Source organism: Vanellus vanellus (assembly GCF_965231255.1).
Source record: "Vanellus vanellus genome assembly, chromosome: 1".
NCBI classification, from domain to species: domain Eukaryota; kingdom Metazoa; phylum Chordata; class Aves; order Charadriiformes; family Charadriidae; genus Vanellus; species Vanellus vanellus.
In genome coordinates this window covers 12,324,721-12,340,057 of record NC_138905.1, presented here as the reverse complement: position 1 = coordinate 12,340,057, position 15,337 = coordinate 12,324,721, and the positions used below count along the sequence as shown (strand labels likewise).

The following is a 15,337-nucleotide window of genomic DNA, read 5'->3' as shown; positions in this document are numbered from 1 at the left end:
CGGTAGAGCCCAGTGTTTATGTCATAACCTTGTTGTCAAAATACTCACAAGGGAATTAAGGCAGAAGTTTCTCACACTTTCTTAACTCTGAGGGGATTGAACCCACATCTCCTCTATCTCATAATCTTCTCATATTCATGCTTTCTGCTTACTCTTTGTTGAAGTTCAGACAAGAGTGGGAGATTCATGGGGCTGAGGAGGGCAGGAAATGTGAGCGAAAGAGATTCTTCCATTGCTATCCCCATAGCACTAAGTACAAAGAGATGGTCTACTAAAGGGCTGAGCACTTGCCCTAAGAGAACGACTTGTTTTTACACAGATTTACTTATGAAAATTGATACAATTTCCTGCATCACCAGACAGACCAATATAGATCATTTCTGTTTGCTTTCCACAAGCTATTCGTTGCCTTTAGGGACTCGACTTTGTGTTTATGCCTCTGGGAACGTTCATTACAATTACTGCTGGTAAAGCTGCATTATTCTTCACTGAATTAGGAAACGTTATCCATCATTTAGAATTAAAGCTGTTCAGAAAGAAGGACCTGTTTTTTGTAAATGAAATAAAGGAGACTCAGCACTTGGTCAGTTTTATGCAGGATACAGTTGTGTTGCTGCTAGCGTAACTGCAAATCTAAACCGCTTGTCTAAGCCAATAAGTAACAAGGCCTGTATATTTTTATTTACATGTTTTTAGTGCGAGTGAGTCTGAAGTATGTGACATATTGTCGTTATCTGGGCTGGAGATGACAGAAAAGAGGTAGAAAACTGAAAGTGGCACAACCCATGTTATACAAATAGAGATCTGAGATTATTACTTGGAGATATTAAAAAGCTGTCTGGCCATGGTCCTGGGCAACTGGCTCTCAGTAGCCCTGCTTGAGCAGGGAGGTTGGACCAGATGACCTCCAGAGGTGTCTTCCAAACTCAACTGTTCTGTGATTCTGTGATTAGGGATGATCTAGTGAACTCACGTAAGCAGTAAAGACATATTGTCTGCTTTTGTGTAAGTTATGCCCAGTAATTGTTTTGTTAAGAAACAGTTTTAAGTAGAAACTTAACTTGCAGTGAGCTGCAACTCTGGAAACGGGCTTTGCCAGAGATTCCTTGGAATCCAAAGTTAAAGATAAGTTCTCAATAAAAAGTACATGCAGAATTTTATGCTAAACATTAATTTTATTGCTCTTGTAGGCTGCACCTGCCTTGTATACAAACACTTTTATACAACTCCTATTAAACACTTGGATTAAAGCTTCTAAGTCATCCATGCTGCAGAACAGAACAGTGAAAGAATTACTGTGGGGATACAAAGATCCCTTCTTAAACAAGGTCCCCTTCCCCTTGGACCCAGTTCTGGGAGTCTTCTACCCGGTAAGTGAAACCACTCAGGAGGCAAAGCCCTCAGTTATCATTCTGTGAATAAAAACTAAAGCAGCTCCTGTGAGGAAGAAAAATCTGACAATGCTGCAATCTGGTTCAGTACTTGTAACCGTTGTTCCTTCTTCTTGTGTCTGTTACAGTATAATGGGACATTCGACGGACTTTACAACGTCTATACTGGGACACAAGATATTAAAAAAACAGCAATAATTGAAAGCTATAAAAACAAAAGGTATCATAGCATTGTATAATTATAGACCATACATATTTTCACGGTATGGTTTTTAAGGCTTGATTCACTAAGAGCTATAGATAAATGGAAAACCTTCAATAATTCAAGGAAAGCTGGATCAAGACCTGGACTTAGGAAAACCACCTCTCTCTTTCAGCTATTCATGATTCTGTTAGGAGCATAGATTTAAGACAATTATTGTTTCTTTGATATAAGTAGTTATTTCTGTTTTGCATACTTAAGTAGATACATCCCTTTTTTCCTATTCTAATGCATCATGTAGTTTAGCTGAATAAATTTATGAATATTTCTACCCTCTGATTTTGCTAATGAATCAGGCTTATACTGGAGCAGTTATATTTACTAATACAGCTAATGAAGTGGATTACATGTTATAATATACTACATGCAGCATGACCTTTTTTTTTTTGTCTGAAAGGAATCTTTCATACTGGGAAGGTCACTGCGATTTGGTTAATGGCACAGGTGAGTTATTAAAGATTTCAATATTTCAACACATTTCTTTATATTGCGAGGGAATAATGAGGTACGGTATTTAATTCCCCTGGGCTTTGAGAGTTCTGTATTCTGTATATTAAATGTCTATATAAATATTAATGTATACATACTACTTCTATACATGCATATGTGTGTATCTATTATAATATATATTACACAGTATTGTACATTATTTTATATATACATGTACACACACCCTCTTCATCTAGACTAGATGTGGATGAGACACAAGAAAAGAATCCAGTTCTCCGTTTCCACTAATTATCTTTATGGTACTATATAACTAAGATTTTTATTTTTGGTATAGCAGTTGAAAAATATCTTTGCATTCTAATAATGTGCATTCGTTTACAATGTTGAAAAATAAAATTGAATGCATGAGAATGGACAGAAAAGTTACTGAGATATGAAAAGAAATTGAGGTGGTAAGAGAGAAGGCTCTCAAACAAGTGGTTTGGAGGCCACTAGCAGGTAAAAATGGATGAAAACAAGTGGTTTAGCTTGGGATGAATAAACTAGAGAGGAATAGTTTTGAATTTGCTTTTGGAATGCATACGAAAACAATTGAGTTGTTTAAGTATGCATTTGTTCAAGGTGATATTTTTCTTCTGATGAGTGAAAGCGTTGCTGTGAGGGCACCAGAATCTGTTGAGCTGAGGCTGGCAGATGTTATGGTGGAGGCTTTTGCAAAGAGCTGTAGGCCTTCAGTGAGCAAGTAGCAAAACAAGCAGGTTTGGGGGTTTTGTTTTGGTTTGGTTTGTTGGGTTTCTTTTCCCTTTTCTGTGTTGCTTAATCTGGCATAGATCATTTTACTTATAAACCAGTGTACATGGCAAGTTATTTTGAAGTATTTCAAATACATCCCAAGAACATGACTTTCCAAAAGTCTGTGAATCAGGACGGATTAGTTCCTTTTTAAACTATAAGAAGAAATATTTTCTTAGGTTCAGGGACTTTCCTTCTTTCTTATGGACCCTGAACCTTTTTTTCCCAGGGTCAGCTTTTTGGTTTTCCTTCTCTCACAGCTGATAGAATAAGCATACTCAGCTAACTAGGCTAAGTGGTCCAATACAGTGAAAATGTGGAGATTTTCCTTGTTAGCAAAGGTTATGGCACAGTTTACCAGAGCATTCAGTGCGACTGCTCAAGAGAGACCACGTGTTTAGAGAAGCAGCAGGTTTAAAAAGTCTTGTAAGTAAGTGGTGAGAAATCCTTCTTATCTTGCAAGTTTTCACACCAAAGCGCAGCATGTATAGTACAAGTAAATCTCTAGATAAAAATATTAAGCAGTATTCTTGTTTGGGGATTGAAATGAGTCCATGTTTGCAAACTTTCCAAGACTGCCAAGATTTAGAAATAGCGTGTCTAGGATTATCTTGGTTCTTCTTTAAGAAAAAGTGCTTCTGTCAACATTGGGCAAGTGGCAGTATGTAATTTAGCTTTCTGGCTTTTGCCAACTAGATTCAAAGATATCACAGATGTTTTCAATCCCCTGGTTATGGCGGCTGACTAAGAAACTAAACAGAAATTGTAGCAAGAAGTAACAAATGTACTGGCTAAAGGTTTGTTACAACACCTTGTTTGGGAAAATGGCAGAGTCTTACTTAACTCTGGATGCTCGCAACACAGAAATATGCATCTGAACCGGCTCTCTGTGTTCTTTTTGTAATGAGTGGAGACAAAGTGCTACTCCTCTGACCTATTTTGCGTGTCTACCATGGGGTGAGATGGCTCGCACCCTAGAAATGTTTCCCTCTCTCCATTAGTTATAGAGAGGATCTCAGCTTACAAGGAGATCTGCTTGAGCAATCTGTGGTGAAAAAAGGTTTAGCACTGATTATTAAATAGGTGGTTTGAAGTCTAAAGCTACGTTTCTTGTTAGTGCTGAGTGCCATGACTGCAGGTGAACCAAGCACCTCTAGAAATCTCTAGGTCTTTAAACTGCATAAATCTTGAAGCAATGGCAATAGGTATCGGGATTCATACTAAGCAGGTTTGGTTTTTGTATTCTCGGTTTTTAATGAGCTCAATCATATAGCTTCAGATCTGGGAAAAAAATAGCCACTGTTATTTGGCTTGCTTTTAAAAACAGTACAATCGTATCTGTGGAGTGCTTGTCACTGTGCAATAGTTTACATAAATATTTTCCCCATAAATGGCTCATTTTTTGTACTTTGCTCACAGCTTTATAGGAAAGTAACAGCTGAGTATTGAGCTAGCAATTAAACCGTGTCTTCTTAGTGGAATTGCTTTCAAGCTCTTCTTTTGGTTTATTCACAGACGGGGCATCATTCCCACCATTTGTTAAGAAGGATCAGATACTGCGCTTCTTCTCCTCCGATATTTGCAGGTAGGCTGGTCCCCTCCCGGCGTGCGCGGACGCCCGCCTGTGCCACCCGATGCTCTTTCCTTTTGATGGGCAGCTGTCGGGGCTCTGCCCAGGCTCAGGTCGCTGAGGCACGTCAACACAAATGTTTCACCTAAGCACAAGCAAATTCGTGAGCTGTGCTCGTGATTCGGAACCCGATTCTACACTTCTATGTATGTCAAGTAGCAGGCTGTTTATGGGGTATTTTATTTCAGCCAGTTACAGATGTATAACTCAGGACTATCTGACACTGTTGTGAGCTGTTACGGATCTATGAAAGACATTGAAGGCCACAGAGTTCAAAGTCTTGAACTTCTTCTAAGACCAGGACCCAGCCTATAACATGCCTTATTTGTTCTAGGAAGGCAATTTACCCCTCCGCATAGATAGGGCAGGGGCCAGTTGGGCCCATCTTTGACATTTCTGCAGAACATCATCTATGCAGAACAGAATTTACTGTCATCCACTAAGTAGTCAAAATTGTTTTCTCACAGGATATTTTTACCTATTTTATTTTTATGTATCTATAAACAAATAAACACACCTGCTTAATACATCCTTTACTGATGGCTTTTCAACCTGCTGCTTCTGCTGTGGCTCTCCAGTGTCCCGGAGTTATCCAGTGGGATCACTGAAAGCAATGTTAAAAGATTTAAAGTGCATCAGAGTGTATTTACTTTGGGAGGTTCAATCCCTTTATTTATTTTGCTGCCTGGAAACAGCTGCTTTCTTTCAACTAAGTTTACAGTGGGACATTTGCTTTGCAGACTGTTTGGTTTTGAATATCAGTGTTTTTACATGAAGTTAAACTTCTTTTTTTTTTTTTTTTTGTGAAGTAATTGTAACCCCAAACTGGAAAGCATTTCACAAGTCATGGAAAAGGGAATTCTATGCAGAGGAGAAATGACAAAATTCTTTGGAACAATTGCACAGATTGAGAGATCCCTCTATCCATTTAATTCCCACAATTAATGAACAATGAAGAAGGACAGTAACAATCACCCAAAGGTCTTTATGAAATGGGGTCATGGAAAATGGGTCTGCCCGTATTGCAAAACCCAGAACCCGGAACCCTCCTTTTGTTTGGCTGCAATACAAAGTGTTACTGCCCTGGTTACATTACTGTGTAACAACCACAACTCCATATCAGTTGATAATATATCAGCAAAAAGAAGCTTAAGTGGTATTCTGATTCATATGCAATTGAATAAGATTGTATGCAGAATGTTGCCTGCATCATAAAGCTTAGATTAGTATACTCAAGTCAGCAAAAACCTACAGCAGAGCTGATTTCTATTGATAGGTATCTCTAGTATAGTTTAAAAACTTTCAAAAATTTCATAATAACAGTGGGTGTAGAAGTGTGTAGGGAAAAGAGCTCTGCATTAATTTCCTAGTTCTATGTATATTGTTTATCATTAGTATTAGTATTTTTGTCTGTCTTTTTGTGTGTTGTTGTGCTCACCTCTGAGCTTGTACATCCTTTTGTGGAAGTGTGAAATATTTTCCATTACAGAGGGACACCCCTACAAACTGCTGAACAGCGTGACGGGAGCCTGGGCATCGGCTCCCTGGAGGGCTTGTTTCTTTTCAGAGAGAGGCAGTCGGGGGATCCTTAAGGAGTATTGCTGTGAATTCAGATTTCTAATCCAAATGACTGAAACATGTTTCTCCTCTTTTATATTCAGATCGATCTACGGAGTTTTCCAGGGCAAGCAGAATGTGAAGGGAATCCCGCTCTATCGTTTCACAGTTCCTCGTGAAGCATTTGCATCACCTGCTGAAGTCAGAGATAATTATTGCTTCTGTACAGACGAAGTCATATCAAAGAACTGCACAATAGCTGGAGTCCTAGACATTAGTGCCTGCAAAGCAGGTACGGCAGTGACGCGGTACTGCCAAACAAGCCGTTTAACTGGGGAGAAAGCACGTGTCCTGTAGATGAGGTGTTACTCTAAGATCCAGGAGATGTGTGAATTCATAGACTGCCTGTGAGACCTTTCACTTTTCTGTAGCCTCGTTTCCCAAAATGAGGACGACAGTATTTCTGTATTTTGCTGTGCAAAATCGTGATATTACAGGTTGTATACTGAAACTGCAGGAATGCATGTATAGAAAGGAAAGAAGAGGATTCTATAGGCACTGTATAAAAGCCAGAGATAGTCACAGTCCTTGTATTTGTGATAATTCACACACACAACTGTATACACATGCAGAGACTGAGAGACACTACTGGCTGAGGTTAGCCATTGCTTTAATAACATAAATATAGAGAGAGTCTGTGTTTGGTGCAGAGTGGACTGCACGGGTTCCCTTTCGGCTTGCTTTCTGCTAAAACAAGATCATAAGTGTGGAGGGAACCAGTGACAGTCAGGTTCTCACCTCAGCGTGAAACTGGGAGCACTGCCAGCTCCACAGCATGGACACAGACAAGCAGGATTCATAACTACAACTTAATTCAGCATGAAAATTTTCCCAGGTAGCAGAATCACAGAAATGCTCAAAGTTTTTTGGGGTGGTGGGACTATTAACGTTCTTATCAGGACTGGGGGTCTATACAAAAAATCTATGTTTGCATGGAAAGTGGCCTCAAAAGATGAGCCCTGAAACAAGGCTTAAGGATTCAAGTGAGTTTGTTTTTTCAAATAGGAAGACCGGTATTTATCTCTCTTCCGCATTTTCTTCATGCAAGTGATTCTGTATTGCATGATGTTGAAGGCCTGAGTCCAAATGAGATGGAGCATGAGACGTTTCTAGATGTAGAGCCTGTAAGTCCAAATATTTAATAATTATAACTCACTGAACTTGTGATGTTTAAATTTACTTACAGTAGAGTAGGCCTCTGGCCTTACCAGAGGGACAAGCAGAAGATACAATATTTTCATGCTTGCTTTTATAAGATCTGCTCACAGAAGTGTTATGGTTTTAGCAGGGGAAATTTAGAGCAGAACTTTGTCTCATTCTGATCTTCAAAGTTTGGAAAATAAGTTTTGATTTTTCCCTATTGGTAACGTGGAATTAAATGGATTCTGCAACCTTTGAAGTATGCTATAGCTTTTCTATGACCTTCAAGTACTTCGAGAAAATTCTTTTATATGAAAGTTCTTTTGTTCCCTCTATACTTATTTTTTTAAAATTTTCTACAACTAGCTGTTTTTGTATAATTATCTCAATTTAAATTAAATAAATTTAGATCATTTTTTTTTCCAAGAAAATTTCTAGAAGTCTGAACAGACTAGACTAGAACAGATCTAATATAGTCTTTGTGACTTGGATTGTCCAACAGAGCTTCCAAGCTGAATGAATTTATGACAACTCTGATTTTGATTGCCTCCAATTTTACCTCTACCACTGTTCCAGTGGTTCAGATTCTTAACTTTAAGTGTATTTACCAAAGTTTTCTGAATTGTGTGAAGAATTCCAAGGTTTCAAAATTTTACTTTCCTCTGAATTTTGCTCTGAAAAGCTAAAATTCAGAATTTTTCACTAAAATACTTTTGGTCATATAATTTGACAGTTAAGCTATGTAACTTTGATGAGGAGATCTAAAGCGACATCTTTGTTTCACCTTATTTGGAATAGAGACATCAACCAGAATTTCCTAAATCTGATATGAAATTTTCAAAAGACCTGACCTTTGTTTTGATATGTTGGTTCTGATATGAAATGTTTGGGTCTGGCCCTGTGGAAGTTGAACAATCTTTTTATTGAAAAAGAAAATTTAGCTAATTTCTGGGGGAAAAAAAAATGAAACATATTTTTATATGAAACATTTCATAACTGATGTAGTATTTTTAACCTTCTGTTTACCTTCAGTTTTAATTGCAAATTACAAAAGTAACTACAGTAAACCCACAAAATCTATGAGAATTGAGAGACCCTTAGAAACATCAACTTTTCATAAAAACGGAATCCTTCAAAACATGAGGGTAAAATAATACCAAAGTGCTTTTTGACACAGTCCATATTCTATGCTTAGGCATCCAATTCTGAAATTTAAATTAATGTGGTTTTTTTCCTGATTTTAGATCACTGGGTTTACACTACAATTTGCAAAAAGGTTGCAAGTAAACCTCCTTGTGAAGCCTGCACCAAAAATTGAGTAAGTACTTCTTCATTATTTTATTTTAAAAAAATTTTTTCAAGAGATCTGATTGGTCTATGGAAGTGTCAGTGGAAATGGCTTGGAAAAGAAGGAATAAAAATACTTTCCCAAAGCCTCTTCGCCTTTCTAGCAAATATTTCAGTCATGACTTTTCAGAGAACATAAATTTCAGCGGAAGAGGAAGCCTTCTTGTGCAAGGCACTGCCCAAGTATTTTAACACACACTTGATTTCCCCACAGAAGCTTACAAGGCAACATGTTCTTAAAAATAACATTCTTACAAAACCCAAATGGGGGCCATGAGGATGGACCAGATGGCAAAATGTATTTTCTGTAATAAATCCAATGAAAGAGAGAATCTATGTGTGCTCTGTCACTAGATGGTTTTTATCACAATAGTTGATGGGTCTCTAACCATTTCTTTTCTCTTCATTGGCCCAAATGTACCGATGTGCATTTCAGGATCCTGTACATCTGGCAGGTGAACACCACACAGATCTTCAGACCCTGCCACCAACACCTAGATGTGTCCAGCCTTTCTTCTTTCTGACTATCCATATATGGAAAACTAGAAAGAAAGAGGTGGTTGCCCGATATGTAAAATGGCTGTTATTAATTGCAGGGTTATTTTTTTTAGTCCAAAGCTATAGTAAAAGGTACATCTGGAAGGTAAAAGTGTAGTTAGAAGAGAAGAAAAATGTTTAAGTAGAGACTGGGCTTATGCACCAAAATAAGGTAACATGCTGTACTTGTTTTCTCATTTCAGAGCTTTGTCAAAAGTTCAAAAACCTTATATTTTCCCTCTTCTTTGGCTAAATGAGGTTAGTATATTTCCTTTCTATTAATATTCACTGTTTAAAAACAAACAAAAAAACCTCTGACATAGCTTTTTCAGTCTTGGTGCCCTGAAATTGGGCAATTAAACCCATGCTGTGATTTGCACACACCAAGAACATATTCAGCAAGTGAGGGCTTGCATACTTACCTTTCACTGACATTATTATTGCACTGTTTCAGTCTGCTGTTATTGGGGATGCAAAAGCAGAGATGTTCAGAAGTAAAGTCACCGGTCGGGTCCAGCTGCTGAGTCTGCTGCAGATGGTGTTAATGATCGGAGGTTCTGTGCTGTTCGTGGCATTCATGGGTTCCTACTTCATATGCAGATCAAAGAAATTAAAATAAGTAAGTAAGCACTAACTCAGTCCTCATCAGTAACTTTTTCTCGGGGTTTCAAGAAGTTCAGAATCTTTACCTATTTAACTGTTCTTATTTTTCAAGTGCCAGTAAATTCAGCAGTTGTCCTGTGGGAAATCATCCAGATAATTTATCTAATGTTTTCAAATTCTCTTCCCAGCCTTAGTTTTTCAGGACGCTCTTAACACAGCCAGGAGATGGTACTGGGAAGCATATCAGAAGATCACATTTTTTTTTTTTTATTACGAAACACAACATGATTGTTGTTGGTTTATGAAAATAGACATTTTATCCAAAATTGCTAAACTGTTCAGAAGTGCCGTCTGGTACTTCTCTGGGAAAGAGCCACAAAGCTGCGGATTCCTGTGCTCTTCCAGGGCATGCCCCTGTCTGGGGTTCCGAGAACCCACTACAAATGACATTTTTTGTTGAGTGTTTGGTAGGGTTTCTCACTTCTTTCTCTCAGTTGTGTATCACTGTCATGTTAGTCTAAACATCTCCTGAACTTACCTAGCCCACTAAGACTAAATATACACCCATCATGGGTAAAATAACCAAGTGGTGGATTAATGCACTGACATCTAGGGAAACACAATTTTGGAGTGATTTAAAAGTGCAGAGACATGAATGTTATGGTGAAAAGTGCGCTGTAGAAAAGAAACATTTTTATGAAGAAGACTTACCTCATCACATGCTGAATTCTGATTTTATTTCACTACAGGTAACAAAAGACTTCAGAGGTAGGCAATGTTTAATTGAAATTTCAGCCAAGCAGCATGTTAAAATTCAAAGACAAAAGGTATGATTCAAGGCACAGTCAGTCCACATGCTATGGAATTCAACATGCTTTTCCATTTTGAGAAGACCAACTCATTAACCCAAATAAGCTGATGTTTCCAAAGGTCCACACTTCTGCCATCACTAAAGAGGCCATCATGGAAACTACACTTTCAAATAACTTTGATTATTTGAACCTTGTTACAAATTTTAAACGACATTCAAGCAGACTGAAGTTGAGATGCAGTTGGATTTTAGTCCACCTTCTACCATTTATACAATTTGCTACTTTTTTTCTTCTGGGATTTGCAAGACAAATGAAAGCCGTTTGCTGATGTTCTGTCTCGGAGCACAGGCTGGGAATGACAACACCTTTGAGCTCATGCTGTGCTCTAGATGCTCTCATTGCAATGTTTCTTTCTGTTCCTTCAATGGAATGGAAGCTGCTGCAATAGAACTGCTCTCTGTCCTCTATTCAGGGATGTGAATTGCGTTGAATGTGAAGTTTATTATGTATTAATATGTATATTACTAACTGTAATACATGAAGTTAATAAAAGACTTACTAAAATATGTGGTTTATACATTTTACATAGACACACCACAGCGGTTCATACGTTGGTAGAGCTCCTCAACGTTTGGCTCTACAGCTGTTTAGCAATCTGAGCTATTCCCTAACTCCCAACCTGCTCCACTGCTCTTACTGTTGCCTCCTGTGTGCTTTTCTGCCTGGCTACTGCTTGAATGCCAGCCTCTGCTCTGCCCTAACCCCACTTCGCCCAAGGCCTCCTTGAAGGAACGATCTCATATGTCACCGTTAGGGTCAAGAGAAAATATTCCAGAATGCTCCAGACCCAGGAAGGACTGAGATAATGATTTTGATCAAACATCAGACGGTTCCACTTCCTTTCTATAGAAGAACATAAATGAAACCAGGTAGCCCCAATTCTTTACTGATAAACCATCTGCCACAAAGAAATTTGTGTAACCATTTGTTTAATGAGGTGCATCAGCCTGTAGACAGGTAGCAAACACTGCCATCTGCATAAATGGCTTACCTTTTCATTTACTCTGAATGCCATATCTTAGAAATGAGAGTCAATGGGGCAGATATGGAGTGTTGCGGGATCTCTCCTTTTCCCATGGACTCACTGAGTTCAGAACAAGAGCCTGAATTCACCATTTTGAAGATCTCTTCTTGGATCTTTTGTCCCCTTACAAGAGCTGCAAACAACAAGGAAGATGGAAAATGGCCAGCCTCTCATAGCCTGATGTTTGGAAACAGTGCTACAATGGACTTTAAACCAGAAAGATTTATCTTGCTAGTAAAGGACAATGTCTTCACCAGGTATCTTTAGTAAGGTGTTTTCACCCTTTGGAAAGAAATAAAGGGGAAAACCCAACAGACTAAAATGCTGTTGTTTTAATCCCATGTTCCTTGTGGAGAAAGTTCTGTAGCTATCGATAGAACTGATGAGTCATGGAAATCCCAAGAGATTTTTCTTGAAGTCAAGGTCTATGTAGTACGTGGCTACCACTCTCTTTTTCTAGCCATGAGCTGGAAATGCAAAGTAACAGGGCAGGAGATGTGAAGGAGGCACGGCACTCAAGGGAAGCTCTGCTCTCACTTAGAGAGCCAATGCATGTGATTACTCATGGTGCTTGCTAATCAATGAAAACTGAGACCTTTCTCTCATCTCTACATTCTTGCTGGTGTCATATGCGATGCTCTGTGCTCATATTACTTTTGGGGACCGCTTGACACAATTGAAGGCATTTCTAGAGTCCCATGGCCTGGTCAAAAAAGTATGAGGACCCATAAAGTCATTAAGTCACCATCTCCTCTGAAACATGCACAGCTCTGCTGTGGTTCAAGACATGACACTAAGTTTTTATATTATAAAAACTAGTCTTTTGTGCCAGAATATAAAAGTGAGATCTTTTTGCCAAAGGAACAACAGCAATGCTCCTGTTGTTTTTGATACACAAGCATTTCAGCTTCATTTTCTTCGGTCTCAAGTCCATTGTCGGCAGGTCAGCATTTGCTCTACTGGTGTTGTTTAGTGCTATGTGGTGCTCCAGCAGCAGTGATCCAGCAAGTCATGCCGTGATTTTAAATGTCTCAGGGCCCAATTTTGCATGCACATGACTACGTTTGTTCATATGTATAATCTCATTGATCTCAATGCAGGTTCAGACTTTTAAACTCTGTTCAGCACTTAGACTGCACTTGAATTATAATTAGTAGTTATTTTGTCCAAAGCGCTGGTTACAGTTATTGTTAATTCATTTTATTAAGGCTAATGTCAAGTATTTAGATTTCTTCAAACAGTGCAGGTTAAACATTTATTAGAAATGTTAATGAACTCAATACAAATAAAATAAACCTCAAACTCTTCTTCCTGAGATCCTTATGTCTAATTGTAAATAAAGTCTTCTGTGTTGGATAATGAACTCCTTGTGTTTCTTTTCTTGGTATTTTGGGTGTGTTTTCTTTTCCTAGAGGTTGATTTTATAAACTGATGAATAAGCAAGCTTAACAGCTAACCTTGTTACGTCATAGTAGTCTGTCACTTCACAGCTGCTTAGAAGAGTGTATCTCATTTCATGTTGCTGCATGTTATCCTATAAATACCAGTGACATACAACATTTATGCTCTATATTACAAAAAGGAGGAGACACTGTCTGCAGAACTGAGCGCCAGCATGTCTAAACCGAAGCAGTTCTAAAACAATCCCAGGAAACCCAGCTCAGAGAGAGACCTGCCTTCAACTCCCTTGAGCTGGAGGTGCTGGCCGGACTGTGTTCGCGCATCCAGCAGCTCATTACAACATCCTTCACTGGCTCTGCTGGCCGGGCAGGTCGGATGGGAGGCGAGCCCAGCTACGCTCGCACCTCACGTTCCCCACCCAGCCCAGGTCCTCATGGGTGAAAATCATTGGTGAAAATCAGATCTGACCCAAGATCTAACAGCCCACGTACTTACACCCCAGAGCAGGTGTGCCAGCTTTTGATCTCTAACTGTAATTATGCTTTCAAAGCCTTTTTTAAAACCTGTTCTTCCTAACTACCAGTGTCTGTCAAGATAACGTAAACATGATACTACACCCTGAAAAAGAAAGAAAATTGATATTTTCTCTGTTCTTTTAACTGTGAGACTAGTCAAGGACTTGTTTTATTCATGGGTGTACACATCAACAGTATTTAAAAAAAACCCAATAAATTTAATAAGTAATAAAATATGTTTACAGCTTTTTTTTTTTTCAGTAGCCATATAAAACCAAAAATGAAAGAGGTAAATGACTCACACTTATCAAGTGCAAACGGCATTTATAAATAGATGCTATTCATCTTCTACTCTCCCTCCCCTCTTTGCATACCAAATATCCCTGATGCTCTCTGGTGGCACCCTCTCCCAGCAGTACCCTAAGGAACCAGAGACTAAAGCTTACCCAGCTAGCGCCAGGCTGGGACCTTTCTCAGCTCTACTGTGTAAGGAAAGAAACCAAATTCTTAGCAGTAGGCGCCACCCAAAGGCGGTACGTTTTTTTACAAGTTTTCCTACTTCATTTCAGCATAGGCAATCAAAAATAATGCTGGCTAAAATTCACCGTTGCTTCCTCTGCCAGTTGACATCACCAGAAATAATTACATCACTTCAAAAGCATTGTGAGAAAAAACACATCGTAAGTGTTTGCTGAATGTAACATTTCCGGATGCAGCATTAAGACAGAAATCACAGAATCACAGAATGGTCAGGGTTGGAAGGGACCTATGGAGATCATCTAGTCTATCCCTCCCACCAGAGCAGGGTCACCTACAGCAGTTGCACAGGACAGTGTCCAGGCGGGTTTTGAATGTCTCCAGAGTGGGAGACTCCACAACCTCTCTGGGCAGCCTGTGCCAGTGCTCTGCCACCCTCAAAGTAAAGAAGTTCCTCCTCATGTTAAGATGGAACTTCCTATGTTCAAGTTTGTGCCTGTTACCTCTTCTCCTGTCACTGGGAACCCCTGAAAAAAAAGCCTGTTCCCATCCCCCTGGCACCCTCATTTGTAAGCATTAATAAGATCCCCCCTTAATCTTCTCTTCTTTAGACTAAAAAGATCCAAGTCCCTCAACCTTTCCTCATGAGAGATGTTCTAATCCCCTAATCATCTTTGTAGCCCTTTGCTGGATCCAGCAGATCCCTGTCTTTCTTAAACTGGGGAGCCCAGAACTGGACACAGTACTCCAGACGTGGCCTCACCAGGGCAGAGTAGAGGGGGAGGACCATAGAATCATAGAATCATAGAATTAGTGAGGTTGGAAGGGACCTTTAAGATCATCAAGTCCAACCGTTAACCTACCCTGATAAAAACACCACCACTTCTAAACCATGTCCCTAAGCACCTCATCTACCCTTTTCTTAAACACCTCCGGGGATGGTGAATCCACCGCCTCTCTGGGCAGCCTATTCCAATGTTTAATAACCCTTTCAGTGAAAAAATGCTTCCTAATATCCAATCTAAACCTGCCCTGACACAACTTGAACCCGTTTCCTCTTGTCCTATCACTTGTCGACAGGGAGAAGAGGTCAGCTCCCATCTCTCTAAAACCTCCTTTCAGGTAGTTGTAGAGGGTGATAAGGTCTCCCCTCAGCCTCCTCTTCTCCAGGCTAAACAACCCCAGATCCCTCAGTCGTTCCTCATAAGGTTTGTCCTCCAGACCCTTCACCAGCTTTGTAGCCCTTCTCTGGACACGCTCCAACACCTCAATGTCCTTC

At 39.3% G+C, this 15,337-nt stretch overlaps 1 protein-coding gene across 5 annotated transcripts in view; it reads left to right on the top strand.

Moving 5' to 3' along the window:
• Positions 1 to 13,028, top strand: part of CD36 (CD36 molecule (CD36 blood group)) — a 38,748-nt gene extending 25,720 nt beyond the window's left edge. For all 5 annotated transcript variants that reach the window (XM_082488104.1, XM_082488103.1, XM_082488102.1 and 2 more), the window contains exons 5-14: positions 1,191 to 1,370; positions 1,520 to 1,611; positions 2,051 to 2,097; positions 4,411 to 4,480; positions 6,187 to 6,374; positions 7,148 to 7,266; positions 8,527 to 8,600; positions 9,370 to 9,424; positions 9,621 to 9,785; positions 10,519 to 13,028. In XM_082488104.1, the coding sequence (XP_082344230.1) occupies positions 1,191 to 1,370; positions 1,520 to 1,611; positions 2,051 to 2,097; positions 4,411 to 4,480; positions 6,187 to 6,374; positions 7,148 to 7,266; positions 8,527 to 8,600; positions 9,370 to 9,424; positions 9,621 to 9,785 (990 nt within the window). In that variant the 3' untranslated portion in view covers positions 10,519 to 13,028. The remainder of the gene's footprint in view (positions 1 to 1,190; positions 1,371 to 1,519; positions 1,612 to 2,050; positions 2,098 to 4,410; positions 4,481 to 6,186; positions 6,375 to 7,147; positions 7,267 to 8,526; positions 8,601 to 9,369; positions 9,425 to 9,620; positions 9,786 to 10,518) is intronic.
• The last annotated feature ends 2,309 nt before the right edge of the window (positions 13,029 to 15,337 follow it).